The 16,016-nt window shown below is 38.8% G+C and overlaps 1 protein-coding gene across 2 annotated transcripts in view; it reads left to right on the top strand.

The window, feature by feature from the left end:
* VEGFC (vascular endothelial growth factor C) overlaps positions 1-16,016 on the top strand; it is a 64,808-nt gene that overhangs the window by 26,690 nt on the left and 22,102 nt on the right. For both annotated transcript variants that reach the window (XM_083367344.1, XM_083367345.1), the window contains one exon: positions 15,450-15,666. In XM_083367344.1, the coding sequence (XP_083223470.1) occupies positions 15,450-15,666 (217 nt within the window). The remainder of the gene's footprint in view (positions 1-15,449; positions 15,667-16,016) is intronic.

Here is a 16,016-nt window from a genome sequence, read left to right as displayed (position 1 = left end):
GAGGGACTTATGTTTTCTATACTTTCAGTGATACAAATAAGGCACTTAATAAGATTTCTTTTAGCAGCTACATGCTTAGATAATAAATTTAAGGTTCAGAAAATAATATATATCATTTGCAAATTCTTATTAATTGTTTATTATCTATAGTAATACAAACTCATCACCTCATGAACAATCCAATTTAAATTATGGACAGGTGCCATTGATATAAATAACCGAACAACTAAAATACTTTAGCTCTCCCCCTGGAGATTTCCCTTCTGCTTGTTTCACTCTGTAAAATAAAAACATAGTATCAAAATAATTGAATTCCTTAAACCAAAAGAAGTATTGTTTATAGAAGATGCTATGGTTGCAACTTTAAGTTGGAAGAATTAAGTTTAAAAAGAAGTGAAGTCATTATCTAAAATATTGACTCTGTTGTTCTGACACAAAAGAGAACACTGTCTTAATGTTCACAACTTATCCAGAACAAAGAAAATAGCATTTCAGATTGTTGGTAATATGCTATTCATAGCTATTATATTAGCCCTGGGTTCTATCTCAGAAGAGGATGTGATGATAGCATGAGATGAGAATAGATGCCTGTTTCAGCGCATAGCATATTTAAGGGTAAAAGCTGAAGTAGAATCAGACCTTGAAACATTCTTAAACAAACAGTCCCAAGCCTAAAGAGTGCCATACTCCTTCCTCTGATTAGCACTACATTAGCTCCTGTATATTTGACTTAATACTTTACATTAAAATACCTGGGAAAATCCTGGAAAAGATAATCAAAAAACAGACCTGCAAACAACTAGAAGCAAACAAAGTTATAACTGGTAGCCAGCACAAGTTTGTTAAAAACAGATCATGCCAAACCAATCTTATTTAATTCTTTGATAAAGTGACCAAATTAGTAGACCAGCGAAATGCTGTGGACATAGTATACTTAGATTTCAGTAAAGTATTAAAGTAGACCACTATCTACTGTTTGGTAAACTAGAAAATGGTGGAATAGACAACATCACCACCAGATGGATTTGTAGCTGGCTGACCAACCATACTCAACGAGTAGTCCTCAATGGCACTACATCTACATGGAGAGACGTAAGCAGTGAGGTACCACAAGGTTCTATCTGAGGCCCAGTACTCTTTAATATCTTCATAAATGACTTAGATTAGGGAATTGAAGGGGAACTCAACAAATTTTCAGATGACACCAAACTGGCAAGAGTAGCCAACACCCCAGAAGACAAACTCAGGATCCAAAAAGGTCTTGACAAACTTGAACAATGAGCCCTGTCAAACAAAATGAGTTTCAATGTGGAGAAAAACAAAGTTTTACATTTAGGCAGGAGAAATCAAAGGTACAAGTACAGACTGGGCGAGACTTGGCTTCAAAACAATAACTGTTAGAGGGACCTTGGAGTCCTAGTGGTTGATCACATGACTATGAGCCAGCAGTGTGCAGCAGCCGCCAAAAAGCTAATACAATCCTGGGTTGTATAAACAAAGGCATAGAATCAAGATCACGCAGGTATTAGTACCACTTTATAAAACCCTAGTAAGACCACACCTGGAATACTGCAGCCAATTTTGGTCACCATATCACAAAACGAATGCTGAGAGTTTGGAAAAAATTCAGAGAAGAGCAAAGGCCTGGAGACTAAAATTATGAAGAAAGGCTGCAGGACTGGGGTTTGGCTAGTCTAAAGAAAAGAAGAAATAGGGGAGACATGATAGCAGTGTTCCAATATTTGAGGGGCTGCCACAGGGCAGAGGGGGCCAGGTTGTTCACCAAAGCACCAGAGGGAAGGACGAGAAACAATGTTTGGAAACTGAACAAAGAGAGAAACTTCCTAGAATTAAGGAGAAACTTCCTAACAGTGAGGACAATTAACCAGTGGAACAGCTTGCCTCCAGAAATCATGGGTGCTCCATTACTGGAGATTTTTAAGAAGAGGCTAGACAGTCACTTGTCTGAGATGGTATATGTTCTCCTGCTTGAGCAGGGGGCTGGACTAGAAGACCTCCAAGGTCTCTTCCAGCTCCATTCTATTCCTATTAACTTAAAAGACGAATATCAGATACATACCAGTTAATACAAGGAAAAGAAAATATTACTAATTGGGCATAAATTTTATTTAAAATATTGAGTTTATTTTAGATAATTAAAATGTAGCATATAGATTTATTTTACTCTGGAATGCACAGTATGAGTGGTAGAGTTTTAGTAGACTGATCTTGTTATTTTACTTACTTTCTTGAATTAAAAGCAGAAGTCAGTCCTTTGAAGCTGGCACAGTAAAGAAACAGAAGTAGCAAGGAGTTCAGAAATGCTGTTTAGTGTTGTATGGTAAATTAATAGAATATTAAATGTCTGACAGAGTTTCTACCTATTGCCTTGTGGTGAGATGGGTGACAAATTTAATAAATAATAATTTATCACACTTTATATCAAATAAATCAACAGGAAAAGAATAAAATATTGTTAAGTCAAGCTTTTTTAATAGACAGGAAGCTGGCAAAAAATGATAGAAAACCACATTAAATCCCCCATTGCAGTCTTAATGCCATCTTGCCTAGACATATTTGCTTCATATAGGTATATAGCCTTGGCCAAATCTCATTGGTCTTTAAGATGGAGCTTTGTAGCCTTTTGGAGAATGTTAGAGAGTCAAGAAACAGTGAATTCAAGACCTTTCAAGGCAGGTCCCAATGCCTGAATGGGAGACATGCTATTGGAGGAATGCAGCAAATTACAAAAAAAAATTGCAAGAGGCAATATCTTAATTTAATTGTTATACATGATATAGCAATGCAATACTAGTTGAGTAATGTGTTCATGTTCTCCATCTGTCCATTCAATTCCGGATGATGAGAACATGACAAATCAATAGGAACGTCCAACAAGCAAAACACAACCTTCAAAAATTTAGGAGCAAGGATCCAAGATGATATAATTTACTAAGTCCCTATATTGAAAAATATGGTTCTAGAAAATGTTGTATTTTGCTGAGTAAGTGTCAGACACTCACATGGAATAAAATAAACCATCTTAGTAAAGGAATCTGGTATCACCAAATTCTTGTGTATCCATGCACATCTGGAATACTGGTAATAAAATCCAAGAAACCATGTCTTGATCCAGAAGAGGTGGGAAATGGCTGGAGTAAATCATGTGATTTAGCAATGATAATTTTGTTCAAGTGACAGACATGATATGATGACATATAGTCTTTGACATCTGATCTTATCGTCAGCTACAACAATGCTCTAAGCACTAGATGCAACATTTTGAACACTCCCCAATATTCTGCAGTTTTATTGTCATGGCAAACATGCAGAACTTCTCTGAGAGGAAGAGAAATAACTGCCCTTCAGTCATGACGAAAGGAAAATAATCAATTTAGAGGTACTAATCAGTTGAAACTCTGTGAATCCAGACTACCAAATCTACTGCTTGTCTCACACCACTGGCTTCTCTGGACTTGTTCTGACTCAAAGGCTGTAGTAAATAGTGTACCTTTGGGGAATAAAATTGTTTAACTTCAAGATTGTAATGTGTGAGGAAGACTGGGGAATATTATATTCAGCTTTGTATGAAAGTCATGTGGCAGTTTGTTCTATGAGCTAAAAATATAGGAGAGTGAAAAAAGAATAAGTGGAAGGGAATTGAGTCCAAATGTTCTGGTGTTGAGTCAGACTGGGCACTTTTTGTAGATGCTCCAAATTCTTATGATCTGTTTGTACCTGTACAGGGTGATTTATGTCTTCCAAGAAATACTTCTATTTTTAAAATATTTTATGGATAGCACTGAAAACACTCTATTTCCTTGGTAACAGCTGGAATGAAAAGTAACTTTCTTGCTCACAAAGAATAAGTAACAAGATCAGCTAAAGGTACGTATTCTAGAACTCCACATTAAAAACAAAAAACAAAGTTCCTACTTTTGTCATTTTTCAACTGCAGACAAGGACTTTTTTGCCATGTCTATTTATGTAATGGAATGCATGGATGAACTTGGGAATGAAAGTAAGAGATGCTTCTTAGGAAACAAATAATCAAATAAGAAAGCAAGGAGCCCCAGTGTCTTAACAGTCAGAGAGAGAAACTTCAGAAGAACTTGCCCTAGTGGAGCAGGCAATTAAAAGTGTGTATGTGGAGGAAAGTTTGTACTTTTGGGCCTGCAAGATTCTGTTAATGTACCCTTGCAGTAAAATAGAATTAGTTCATCTAGTTGTGTTTCCTGTCTGCCTTACCTGGGTGGCCTGACAATTTGCAGGCATTCTATGAAGAGGCAACAGAAAGGGGAGGAGTGAGTGTGGCAAAAGGCTATAAAGTTTTCTCCCTTTGTGGCTTCCTCTGTGCCTTAGTCTTCCAGTCAGCCATCATTTAATATGAAATACTGTAACAGTTCTTCCAAATTCTTATATGTCTTGTTTTACTAATTTATTGATATTAGTTGATCAAAACTTCGTCATTCTAGTCTTGAATGTCTAGCACATAACTGAAAATCAACTCACAAACAAGATTTCCTAATTTCAGATAATGAAAAGCAATTTTAATAATTGTATAAGACAGCATTTTTCTCAATGAGTATAATTACCATCTGGTTGCTTCTTCTTAGCAGATTGAGGAGTAATACAAGTTTGGCCAGATAAGTCTCCCTTCAGGCTCACCTTAAACAGTTTAAACAAAGTTGTCAAGTTTCCGACGTATGGGCTTTTCAAGTGACTCTGAGGCATTGTTTACCTTAAAAACTCCTTTATTTAACATAATACACTGGCAAATGCTTGCTCGAAGGAAGCTGGAATCTGAAATCTCTGCCCCTTGCACAATATATTAAAACACAATTCTCCACCTTTCTAATTTTGTCATTAATCATGTTCTCCAATTAATTTAAAGAATCAGTTTCCCTTCTGTCAGAAAAACTGCCAAGGTCTTATCTTCTTTAGTTAGAAATGGCCTTGAAGGTACAATCGTCCTGTTCCCCCCTCCCAACCTTAACTCAATCTCTTAAAGCAATACACAAGTTTAACATATGAAATGGCTACTTCTTCATCTCTTGTCAAGCAATAACATTCTATGTTAGCAGCGTTGACATCCGCCCCCCTTACAAAAAGGTCAGATCATGTAATGTAAACAAAACACAAATTAGGAACTGGCTTTTGGTTTGTTGGGGTGTTTCTCATAAAACCATTTGATAAATCTGTCAGCTTTCACATCAGTAGATTTCACCCAAATGGCTTCAGACATTCGGTATCCCTTCCATTGTACTAAGTCCTACAATTTTCCCTTAAAGATTCTAGAGTCAAGAATACATTTCACTTCATAATAGGTCTGACCTGCTACTATGAGGGGTCCAGGTGCTATCTTAGAGGGAGGTCTTAAAGTGGAGTTTTGAAAAGGTTTCAGCAGGCTACAATGGAACACCGGGTGAATTTTTCCCAAAAGTCTGGGTAGTTTCAATTTTACTGTGATTTTGATGATTTTGGTTGATGATTTTCACAATGGAGAAAGGCCTGAAGAATTTCGGTCCCAATTTCTTATTAGGTAGTTTAAGGCGTAAGTATTTGGTCGACAAATAAACCATTTCCCCAACTTGGAATGTTCTTTGGGGAGCTCTCTTTTTGTCAGCTTGCTTTTTGTAGGTCTCAAAAGTCTTTTTAAGGCCACCTTTGTATTTTTCCAAACTTTTTCCCAACCTCTCACCCAATGATCAAGAGTCTGGGAAGCGGAGGGTAACTGAGGGTATTCTGGTATGGGGTTGAATTCTTTCCCTGTGGCTACACGGAAAGGAGTGTAGCTGGTGCTGCTATGTACTGAATTATTGTAAGCCACCTCTGCAAAAGGGAGGCGGTCGGTCCAGTTTGTTTGTTGGTAAGAGACGTAGCATCTAAGGTATTGTTCCACTATTCTGTGGCTCCATTAGTAGCCGGGTGAAAATCAGTTGATAGGCCTTGAGATGATCCAATTAATTTAAGAAAGTTTCTCCAAAATTTCGCTGTGAACTGCACCCCTCTGTCCGAAATTATTTGCTTAGGGGTGCCATGTAGTCGATAGATATGTTGTATGAACAACTTAGTCAGGCGTTGAGCCAATGGAAGTCCTTTGCAGGCGATAAAGTGAGTCTGTTTTGAAAATACATCTATCACAGTCCAAATGACAGTATTTCCTCTACTGTCAGGTAGGTCTACTATAAAGTCCATAGCTATTTCTTCCCATGATTGAGAAGGTTCGGCCACCGGTTGCAGTAACCCAGGGGTCTTTCCTGGGATTCCTTTCATGGTGGCACATACAGTACAGCTCTTGACATAGTTTTCTATGTCTCGTTTTAGTCCCGGCCACCAAAATTGCCGGCGAATGAGATATAGAGTTCTTAGATATCTGAAATGTCCAGCCTGTTTGACTTCATGGCTGTGTTTGAGGGCATTAAGACAAAGAGCTTGTTAGGGATGTCTGATTGTCTTTAAACCATTGATCAGTGAGGAGTTCTCGCTTTATTTTTTTTACCCTGGGGTCATCAGGATTAGGGGTCCTGTGAGGTGTGAGTTGGGCCGCAGTTTGTGGACCGGGGATAATTGTCTCGTGAACTTCTTCACGTTCGCTTTTGTACTGTGGCAATCAGGAGAGTGCATCAGCTAGGAAGTTTTTTCTTCCTGGTATGTACTTTAGAGTAAAGTTAAAACTATTGAAGTACTGTGACCATCATACTTGTTTTGGGGACAATTTGCGGGGAGTTTTTAGTGTCTCTAAATTTTTGTGATCTGTCCATACTTCAAAAGGCACCTTGCTCCCTTCTAAGTAGTGCCGCCAGTTTAATAGCCCCCACCTAATAGTGAAGGCCTCCTTCTCCCAGATTGTCCGTGTCCTCTCACTTTCAGTAAATTTATTAGAGGTGTAAGCACAAGGTTGCAGGACCCCACTTTTATTCTTTTGCAATAACACTGCTCCGACTGCCACGTCGCTGGCATCTGCCTGAATTACAAAGGGCTCCCCTGGGCAGGGGTGGTTTAGGACTGGTTCAGCCGCAAATAGTCTTTTTAATTTTTCAAAAGCTTTCTGATAACTCATTGCTCAGGCCATCTCTCTATCTGACCTGCCATCTTTTGAAACTCCCGCATGTACTCTAGGGCAGGCTGGCCAGCTTGCTTTATCTTATGGATTTGTTCTTCCACTTTGAGGGCAATGGATGGGTCCTCAAATCTTTCCCTCAGCCCCAGAGGGTCCTCTTATTCAGGGGCCTGCTCATTATATAAATTGTTCAACCATTCAGATGCTTCTCCCTCTAGGTTGGATACAGTCACATCAACCATTGCACCCGGGTCCAGGTAAATGTGACTCCAGAGATTCAAGTGAGACCGTACTTGGTTGAGGAAAAAAATCAGTTTCCCTGGGTCCCCATCAAAGGTTGCTCTGAAGGGTGGGCTCATCATTGCTTGCTGTGGCCCCCATTGCTGCTGGCCCCACCCTAGTTGTTGGTTCAATGGCTGCTGGGGACCCCTTTGCTGCTGTCCTCTCCTTGATTGTTGGATCAACAGTTGCTGGGCCCCCCACTGCTTTTGTGCCCCCAGTTGCTGTTGGCCCCCTCCTGGTTGTTGATTCACTGGCTGCCAGGACCCCCACTGCTGCTGTTGGACTCCCAGATGCTGTCTACCCCATTGGTGCTGCTATAGGCCCAGGGGTTGCACGTTTGGGCCCTGCTGCTGCCTCCCCTGCTGTGGTTGTCTGAGGGGAGGGTGCTGTTGGTCGGCGGGATGTTGTGGCACCTTCTGCTGTTATAGGCCCCTCAATGGTTGTTGGATGGGCGGGGGTTGCTGTTGTCTACTCTGGATTTTGGCTGCCGGGAATGGTGGCGCCTTCTGCTGCTGACTTACTAACAGTCGTGTTAGTTTCAAAGGCTATGGTGCCTCCCTCACTTGTGGGCCCCTCAGTGGTTGCTTGGCACTTGGGGGTGGTGACCAGTCTCCATGGCTTCTGCAACATCCCAATCTGCTGCAAGACCTCTATCAGCTGATTTAGGCTCAGAGGTTGCTGCCCCTCCTTCTTTGGGGGCTGCCACACTCCCCACTGCTGAGGTGGCCCTAGTTCGTCTTCTTCCGTGGGACTGGAGGCCCTAGCAGGAAACTCCAGGGGTTGGAGGGCCATTAGCTATGTGAAAAGGGGGCTGGGGGCCTCTTTTGGCAGGAGCTGTTCTGCGCTTCTCACTTCTAGTTCTTCAAACCTTTCTGTTAAATTGTCAATTGATTTATATTTATATTTATATATTTATATTTATTATATTTTTATTTATTTATTTATTTTATTTTAATTCCATTTATATCCCGCCCTTCTCCGAAGACTCAGGGCGGCTTACAAGCTTAGCAGTAGCCTTCATTCTATGTATATGCCTGCTTATTAGGGCTTTCATACACCCCCCAAGCGGCATTATTACAAAGTCAGCTTAATTGCCCCCAACAATCTGGGTCCTCCGAAGGACTCAGGGCGGTATACAGGGCAATAAATATAAAAATGAAATACAAAAGTTAAAAAACAATTAAATATTATGCCCAAATTTAAAACAGTAATTAAAAGACATATTAAAACCCCAACCCTAACCCATCAAACCAGGTCAGATTGCTCTGATTGGCTTTGGGCTGCAGAATACTCATTCACCTGAGTATTCAATCTCAGCTGGCCTGGCTGCTCCCCACCAGTCTGGGAAATACAATGTGCAGGATTCTCTTTGTTGTTTATTTTATTTTATTTATTTTATTTTAATTCTATTTATATCCCGCCTTTCTCCGAAGACTCAGGGCGGCTTACAAGCTTAGCAGTAGCCTTCATTCTATGTATATGCCTGCTTATTAGGGCTTTCACACACACCCCAAGCGGCATTATTACAAAGTCAGCTTATTGCCCCCAACAATCTGGGTCCTGATTTTACCTACCTCGGAAGGATGGAAGGCTGAGTCAACCTTGAGCCTGGTGGGACTCGAACCTGCACTAATTGCAGGCAGCTGGTGTTACTTAAGGAGGCATTAGCCCACTGCTCCACCTCCTCTTCCTTTGAAGCCCTTGGGGATGGCAAGGCTGCTCCGAGGCGCCTGGAGTCTCTGCTGGGCTTAATCCACCCTGATGACCAGACCAATTCTCCTGGCTGTTTGGGTCTAGCTCCCAGCTGAGAGGATTGCTGAAACTCTTTCCCTGCCGGCTTCTTCGCTGGCCCTTCCCCCACTTGGGGTGGCTGCTGGTGCCGGGGAGCTGGCTTCAGGCAATTTTTCTTCCTCCATTATGGGATCTTCCCCAACTCTTTGCCAGACTGCCTCCCAAACATGGAGACAGCGACAGGAGGTCGGGACTCCCTAATTAGTTTAAAAAGTAGGAAGATTCCAGCTTGATGTGACTCTGAGGCATTGTTTACCTTAAAAGTCCTTTATTTAGCCTAATACACCGGCAAATACTTGTTCGAAGGAAGCTGGAATCTGAAATCTCCGCCCCTTGCACAATATATTAAAACACAATTCTCCACCTTTCTAATTTTGTCATTCATCATATTATCCAATTAATTTAAAGAATCAGTTTCCCTTTCGTTAGAATAACCCGCCAAGTTCTTATCTTCCTTAATTTCAGATGGCCTTGAAGGTACAATCCTCCTCTTCCCCCCTCCCAACCTTAATTCAATCTCTTAAAGCAATACACAAGTTTAACATATGAAATGGCTACTTCTTCCTCTCTTGTCAAGCAATAACATTCTGTGTTAGCAGCATTGACAAAAGTTGTAAAATCCAAGAGTTTGATTTTTCTCTATCAACCCTCTCCCCTTCCCCCCCCCGCCCCAGCCAATATTTCTAGTAGTTTTGTAGGAGTATGGAACATGATTAGCTGTGCAGCAGTTTGTAGATGTAGAGTAGCCGTATAGGTTGAGTAATGGCCATTTTGCATTTCAGTCATAACTATGGCTTTCCTGTTATACATATCACACATATCTGGACTGATGTATGTTATTCTTATCTGGGCTAATTACAATTAATAACAGTTTATAAAAGCTAATAACAGGATTTGCTTTGTATTTGGCTAGCATTTTCTTTAGAGATGAATAACAATACAGTAGCTAAAATGTGGGCAAATTAAAGAATCTCTCGAGTTAAAAAAAATTCTGGAAGCAGTGGGTGCAGGTTCTTAAAGCCCCAGGAATTGAGCTTGACTCAAGGGATTCTTTATCTCCATTTGTTCTTGTGTCGCATTTTAATTCTAAAATGTGTAAAGAAAACAAAAAGCACTTTAGACTTTGGACATGAGCCATATTTAATACCTGCTCCAGGCCCAACTCAATTTCTGCTATGCAATTTGTAGCACATTTTGAATTATATTTGGGGAGTTCTACTACAATTGCAAAGGTGATAGAAAAAATATATTGGCCAGGATCACCAAACACCCATATCTCTGGAAAAATGTCACATTCAAAGAACAAACAATAGCTTCAATAACATAGTTTGCTTTCTAAATAAACAGTAAATGTAATGTTTCCAATAATTTAGTTTCTGACTCAAGTAGGAAGGGAAGTGTCATTCAGTATATTGATCAGAACACTGAGGATCTCAGGCATGTCCATTCTTGAAGAAAAGTAGAAAGTAAAAAAAGTGTGTTTGATTTGGAATATAAATTTATTCCTTTACTAATATTATGGTATGTAACTTTTTAAAACTCCATCTTTGTAATTTAGGCTGTTAAATTGCTTCATAAGGATATATTAGTCTTGCTACAACAATTTCTATCATGGAGAAATCTATTCAAGTAGATGTTTGACTGTCAGCTTTGCAGAATGTGCCATAAAAATAGTGGCTAGTAAGTACTGATTTCTTGTGAGAAAAATCAACTGCTCAGTACAAGTGTAGATATAAATTTGTTAATAAGACATTTTATCAGAGAGTTCTAAATTAGTATTCTGAAATGTATGATCAGGCAATCAAGGAAATAGCCTTTTTTGTTTGGTTAATTTAGCTGTTATTTAAGATAAAGATGGATGGATGGATGGACAGACAGATGGTTTAGAAGGTTAGGATTAGATACTGCAATCAGTATACCGTAGTTTCCGGTGTATAAGACTACTTTTTAACCCATGAAAATCTTCTCAAAAGTCAGGGGTCGTCTTATACGCTGGGTGCTGAAAATTTAGGGACAGGGCTGGCTGGAAAACCTGGAGCGGATCTCCCATTTAGTCTACGCAGGGAAAGCGGGACCAATTGGAGAAGAAGCTGCAGTCTGTGATTTTTTACAGGCTGGGGTCTGGGCGTCTTTACTTCTAAAGTTGAAGAGCAGCTGTAGTATATCCCAACTTGAAAGGCAGGTGGGGAAGGCAGCAGGCACAGCAGCGGCTTAGCTCTAAGGACACATTTGACTCAGGAACTGGGCGGGCTGGCTGGAAAACCTAGAGCGGATCTCCCATTTGGTCTTTTTTTTAAAATCCCATTTATATCCTGCCCTTCTCCGAAGACTCAGGGTGGCTTACAATTTAAAGCACAAATCAATGTACTTACCAATAGCCATCATTCTGTGTATATGCCTGTTTATTAGGGCTTTCACCCCCCCCAAGCAGCATTATTACAAAGTCAGCTTATTGCCCCCAACAATCTGGGTCCTCATTTTACCTACCTTGGAAGGATGGAAAGCTGAGTCAACCTTGAGCCTGGTGGGATGCGAACCTGCACTAATTGCAGGCAGCTGGTGTTACTTAAGGCTCTGCGCAGGGAAAGCTTTAGAGTGAATTAGGAAAAGTGAAAAAGTGAATTAGGAAAATAGGGAATGGTTGCTGGAATCAGGGGCTGCCACAAAGAAGAGGGAGTCAAGCTATTCTCCAAAGCACCTGAAAGCAGGACAAGAAGCAATGGATGGAAACTAGTCAAGGAGAGAAGCAACCTAGAACTAAGGAGAAACTTCCTGACAGTTAGAACAATTAACCAGTGGAACAACCTGCCTCCAGAAGTGGTGAATGCTCCAACACTGGAAGTTGTTAAGAAGAGACTGGACAGCCATTTGTCTGAAATGGTATAGGGTTTCCTGCCTTAGCAGGGGGTTGGACTAGATGACCTCCAAGGTCCCCTCCAACAACAACTACTACTACTACTACTTCTTCTTCTTCTTATTATTATTATTATTATTATTATTATTATTATTATTATTATTATTATTATTATAGTTTAATCCACTTGCACTGTTTTATGTTTACATGTTTGATGACAAACAGCCTTATGTTTATAAGTGACAGTTTTCCTACTAAGCACCTGCATGTCATAAGCATTTGAATTAAAATTACCATATTAAAATCAAATCTGATGTTTTTTAATTTTTATTTGGTGTGCATTGGAAGAGGGGTAGTCTTATACGGCGAGTATAGCCCAAACCCTATAATTTAACAGGAAATGTAGGGGGTCGTCTTATACGCCCAGTCGTCTTATACACCGGAAAATACGGTACTTGAATCTGTTCCTGTAATTAGAGAAGTGACTGTTGGGAAATAATTTTGCACACTGAAAGGCTGTCTTTGAAAAAAAGACAAAAGATTAAATCCTTGCCTCTGTTTGTTGTAATGTTTATTGTATTTATGTTATTGGCAACTATCTATGAATCCCAACTTGAAAGCTCAATTCCACATTGCTGCTCTTTAAAATTTTAAAAAATAAATCTTGCTATCTTTGAAATGTTCATAGAAAAATAAAATAATTATTTTGCACAGTCTTCACCTCTCACCCTCTTTAGCTATATTTAGTTTTATTTGTGTGTGGGATTCCTCTTCCATTTAGTAACTTTTTAGACCAAAAGATTTTACAACATATGAGATCAAGGCAAAAATGTCAACTCAGTTGTTCAGAAATCCATGTTATGCAAGATGTAGAAGAATGAATTGCTGTTATCAAGACACTTGGCTTTCTGCCTGCTACTACCTAGTTTGTATAAGTCACATAAATTCAGTTTTCTAATCCACATTTGCCTTAATCTGCTTGCCATCATTGTTTACATCTGCAGATAATAACACTTCAGATACATAATTGTACAAAATAAATAACCATTCTGAACATTACAGATTGTTTTGACCAAAATGTTACAGTGTTGTAAACTTATGTAGCTGTCTTCTTTTATTGATTAACTTGTTTTATGATTTGTTTCTTTTTTATTTCTGTTGACACTTTGAATACTTGTCTGTACTTGACATCAGCGTCTGATTTCATATTTATACCTTCAATTACTTCCAAATGTTAAAAAGTAGCCTGTACTTTCTATTTAATGAAACTATGTTTCTGCCCTCAACATTTTATTTTCTAAAAAGATCACACTGAAATAAAGTGGGGTTTTTTTTTTTGCTTTATGGGCGGTATATAAATCTATAAATCTAATAAAATCTAAATGTAATGGTGTTAAAATAAATGAAAATACACATTTTTAAGTACATGGAATATTATGATAACTATTGTATAATTAAAGTTGTGGTATATTTTGCTACTGTTCAAATTTAGTTCCAGCCAGCATTCTTGCTTTCAAAATATAATTATATCTATTATGTCTCATGCTGTCAAGCATGAACAATCAGATCCATACATGAAAAGTACAATTAGCAATCTTATTACTCAAGCCTGTAATACAGGAATCATCTCAGACTGACCGTTTGCACCTGGGTGAGACTAGATAAGGTTCAATAGAATTCAAGAGGGTGGTGTGCAGACTTTGTCTTGCTAGAGCAAATAAGTTCGTGATATCCTTGAGAACTGTTGTATCTGTCTGCATATATGCACTACTATCTAGTCTTAGCAGGAAGCTGTTATTTCAGCACTGTTATTTCAGAGTGGGCAGTTTCAGTTAGTTCCTTTACTTAATCTAGAAGAGGCATTGAAATAATTAATTTCCTTTTTATTCCTCTGCTTCCAAATAGTGTGAAATAAAAATATTAATGATTTCAACCTAAGTAGCATATATCAGTAAAGGTATTTTTCATCTTCAAATATATTTTGCACCTATACAATCTTCCTTCTATATTGATAAAAAAAATCACAAGTAATATGTTACTTATACATTCTCAGGAGTCAACAGGACTCCTGAGCATGTGTAAGTAACATATTTTATATTATGCATAATGTGTGTGTGTGTGAGAGAGAGAGAGAGAGAAATTCTCGATTTACAACAGTTTGTTTAGTGACCAAAGTTACAACAGTACTGAAAAAAGTGACTTATGATCATATTTCACATTTCTAACCATTGCAGCATTCTTATGGTCATGTGATCAAAATTAAGATACTTGGCAATTGACTCATATTTATGACAGTTACATTGTTCCAGGTCATGTGATTACCTTTTGCAACCTTCTGACAAAGTCAATGAGGAAGCCAAATTCACTTAATGTTACCAACTTAATAACTCGAGTGATTCGTTTAATGATTGTGGCAAGGAAAATCGCAAAATGGGACAAAATTCACTTAAAAATGTCTCATTTACCAACAGAAATTTTGGGCTCAATTGTATGTCAAGGTCTATATATAGAAGTAGGAGCAACACAAGTCTAAGCATTGTTAGCAGTTAAAGAAAACCTAAATACCGTGTTTCCCTGAAAGCAAGACCTACCCCCCAAATAAGCTCCAGTTTTGGGGCGAGGCACACACATAAAAATCAAGCCAGGGGGGCAGTGGAGTTGCTCCACATGCCCCGCACCCACTTAAAATTGCAGCCAGGCCTCCCACGAATCGACAACTGCCTCGCCCAGCCGGTCACTTATTCTGCAGCTGAAGGAAATGCCTCTGCAGCTAAGAATGGAGCTCCAGCCTGCATTTCGCCATCTGAGGCCTTTCTGCCGAGTTACAGAAGTGGCTGCAGAAAGGCCTGTAACAGCAAAATGCAGGCCAGAGCTTTCTCAGCTGCAATGGCATTTCGTTTGGCCGCAGAAGAAGTTAGCTGGCTGGGCAGGGCTGTTGGTGCCGCTGCCGTGAGGTGACACTGTGGAAAAGGCACCCCCCAAAAATAAGACCTGGTGCCTTTTTTGGAGGCAAAAAAAAAAGACCGGGTCTTATTTTCAGGGAAACATGGTAGCATAAAACTATATGCATTTTATTACAGTGAGTGTTATTCCTTCCACTGGAATAACATAGTTTGGAATTTCATACACAGTAAATAACACAAAGAAATTTTCAACGTCAGAGCAAAACTCTATAATTTTATTTCAAAATGATAGACTATTGCAGCCAGAGATATACAAGAAAGAAACTATTACTTTTTTCTAAAATTAACTTGTGTTCTATGTTCATATCTTAAAGGGCAGTTAACTTATATCAGTAATAATATAAATGTTTTTCTTCTTCATTGAATATGAAACCTTAAAGAAATGGTTTTATTTTATGTAAATTTAGCCATTAATTTGATTAATATGTATCAGTATTACCCTAAAAAGACAAGTCATTAAGTTGGAGGTTTTTTTAATCTTATTTTCTTTAACCAGAATTATGCAAATAAAGAGTTGGAAGAGCAGTTGCGGTCAGTATCAAGTGTGGATGAACTCATGACTGTGCTTTATCCAGAATATTGGAAAATGTTCAAATGCCAGCTGAGGAAAGGGGGTTGGCCACACAGGGAGCAATCCAACTTTGATGGAAGAACAGGGGATTCAAATCCAATAAAATTTGCTGCAGCACATTATAATACAGAGATCTTAAAAAGTAAGTAATGTATAGTCTACTAAGTTGTTGAAATCTGTATATAAGAATGTATGTGTTCTTTCAAATAAGTTTTAAATTCGAAGCACTAAGAAAGTAATATATATTAATATATGATTTAACATGCTTAGAACAACACATCTGCCTTAATGACTTAAATATTAATAGTTTTTAACATAGTTTACTATAAAATATGTTAAAATATAAATATGTGTGTTATGAATGTCCACTGTCTATTGGACTATCAGTGGACTATAAGATAAGAATAATCAAAGTAGGTAAGTACAAGAAAGATGTGTAGGGAGCATCTAAGCTAAGAGAAATTGAGAAATGAAGTTAGGAACTAAAAAGAC

This window comes from Vipera ursinii (assembly GCF_947247035.1).
Source record: "Vipera ursinii genome assembly, chromosome: 7".
Lineage (NCBI taxonomy): Eukaryota > Metazoa > Chordata > Lepidosauria > Squamata > Viperidae > Vipera > Vipera ursinii.
The sequence above is the reverse complement of the archived record's forward strand: the minus strand, read 5'-3'. Positions and strand labels throughout refer to the sequence as shown.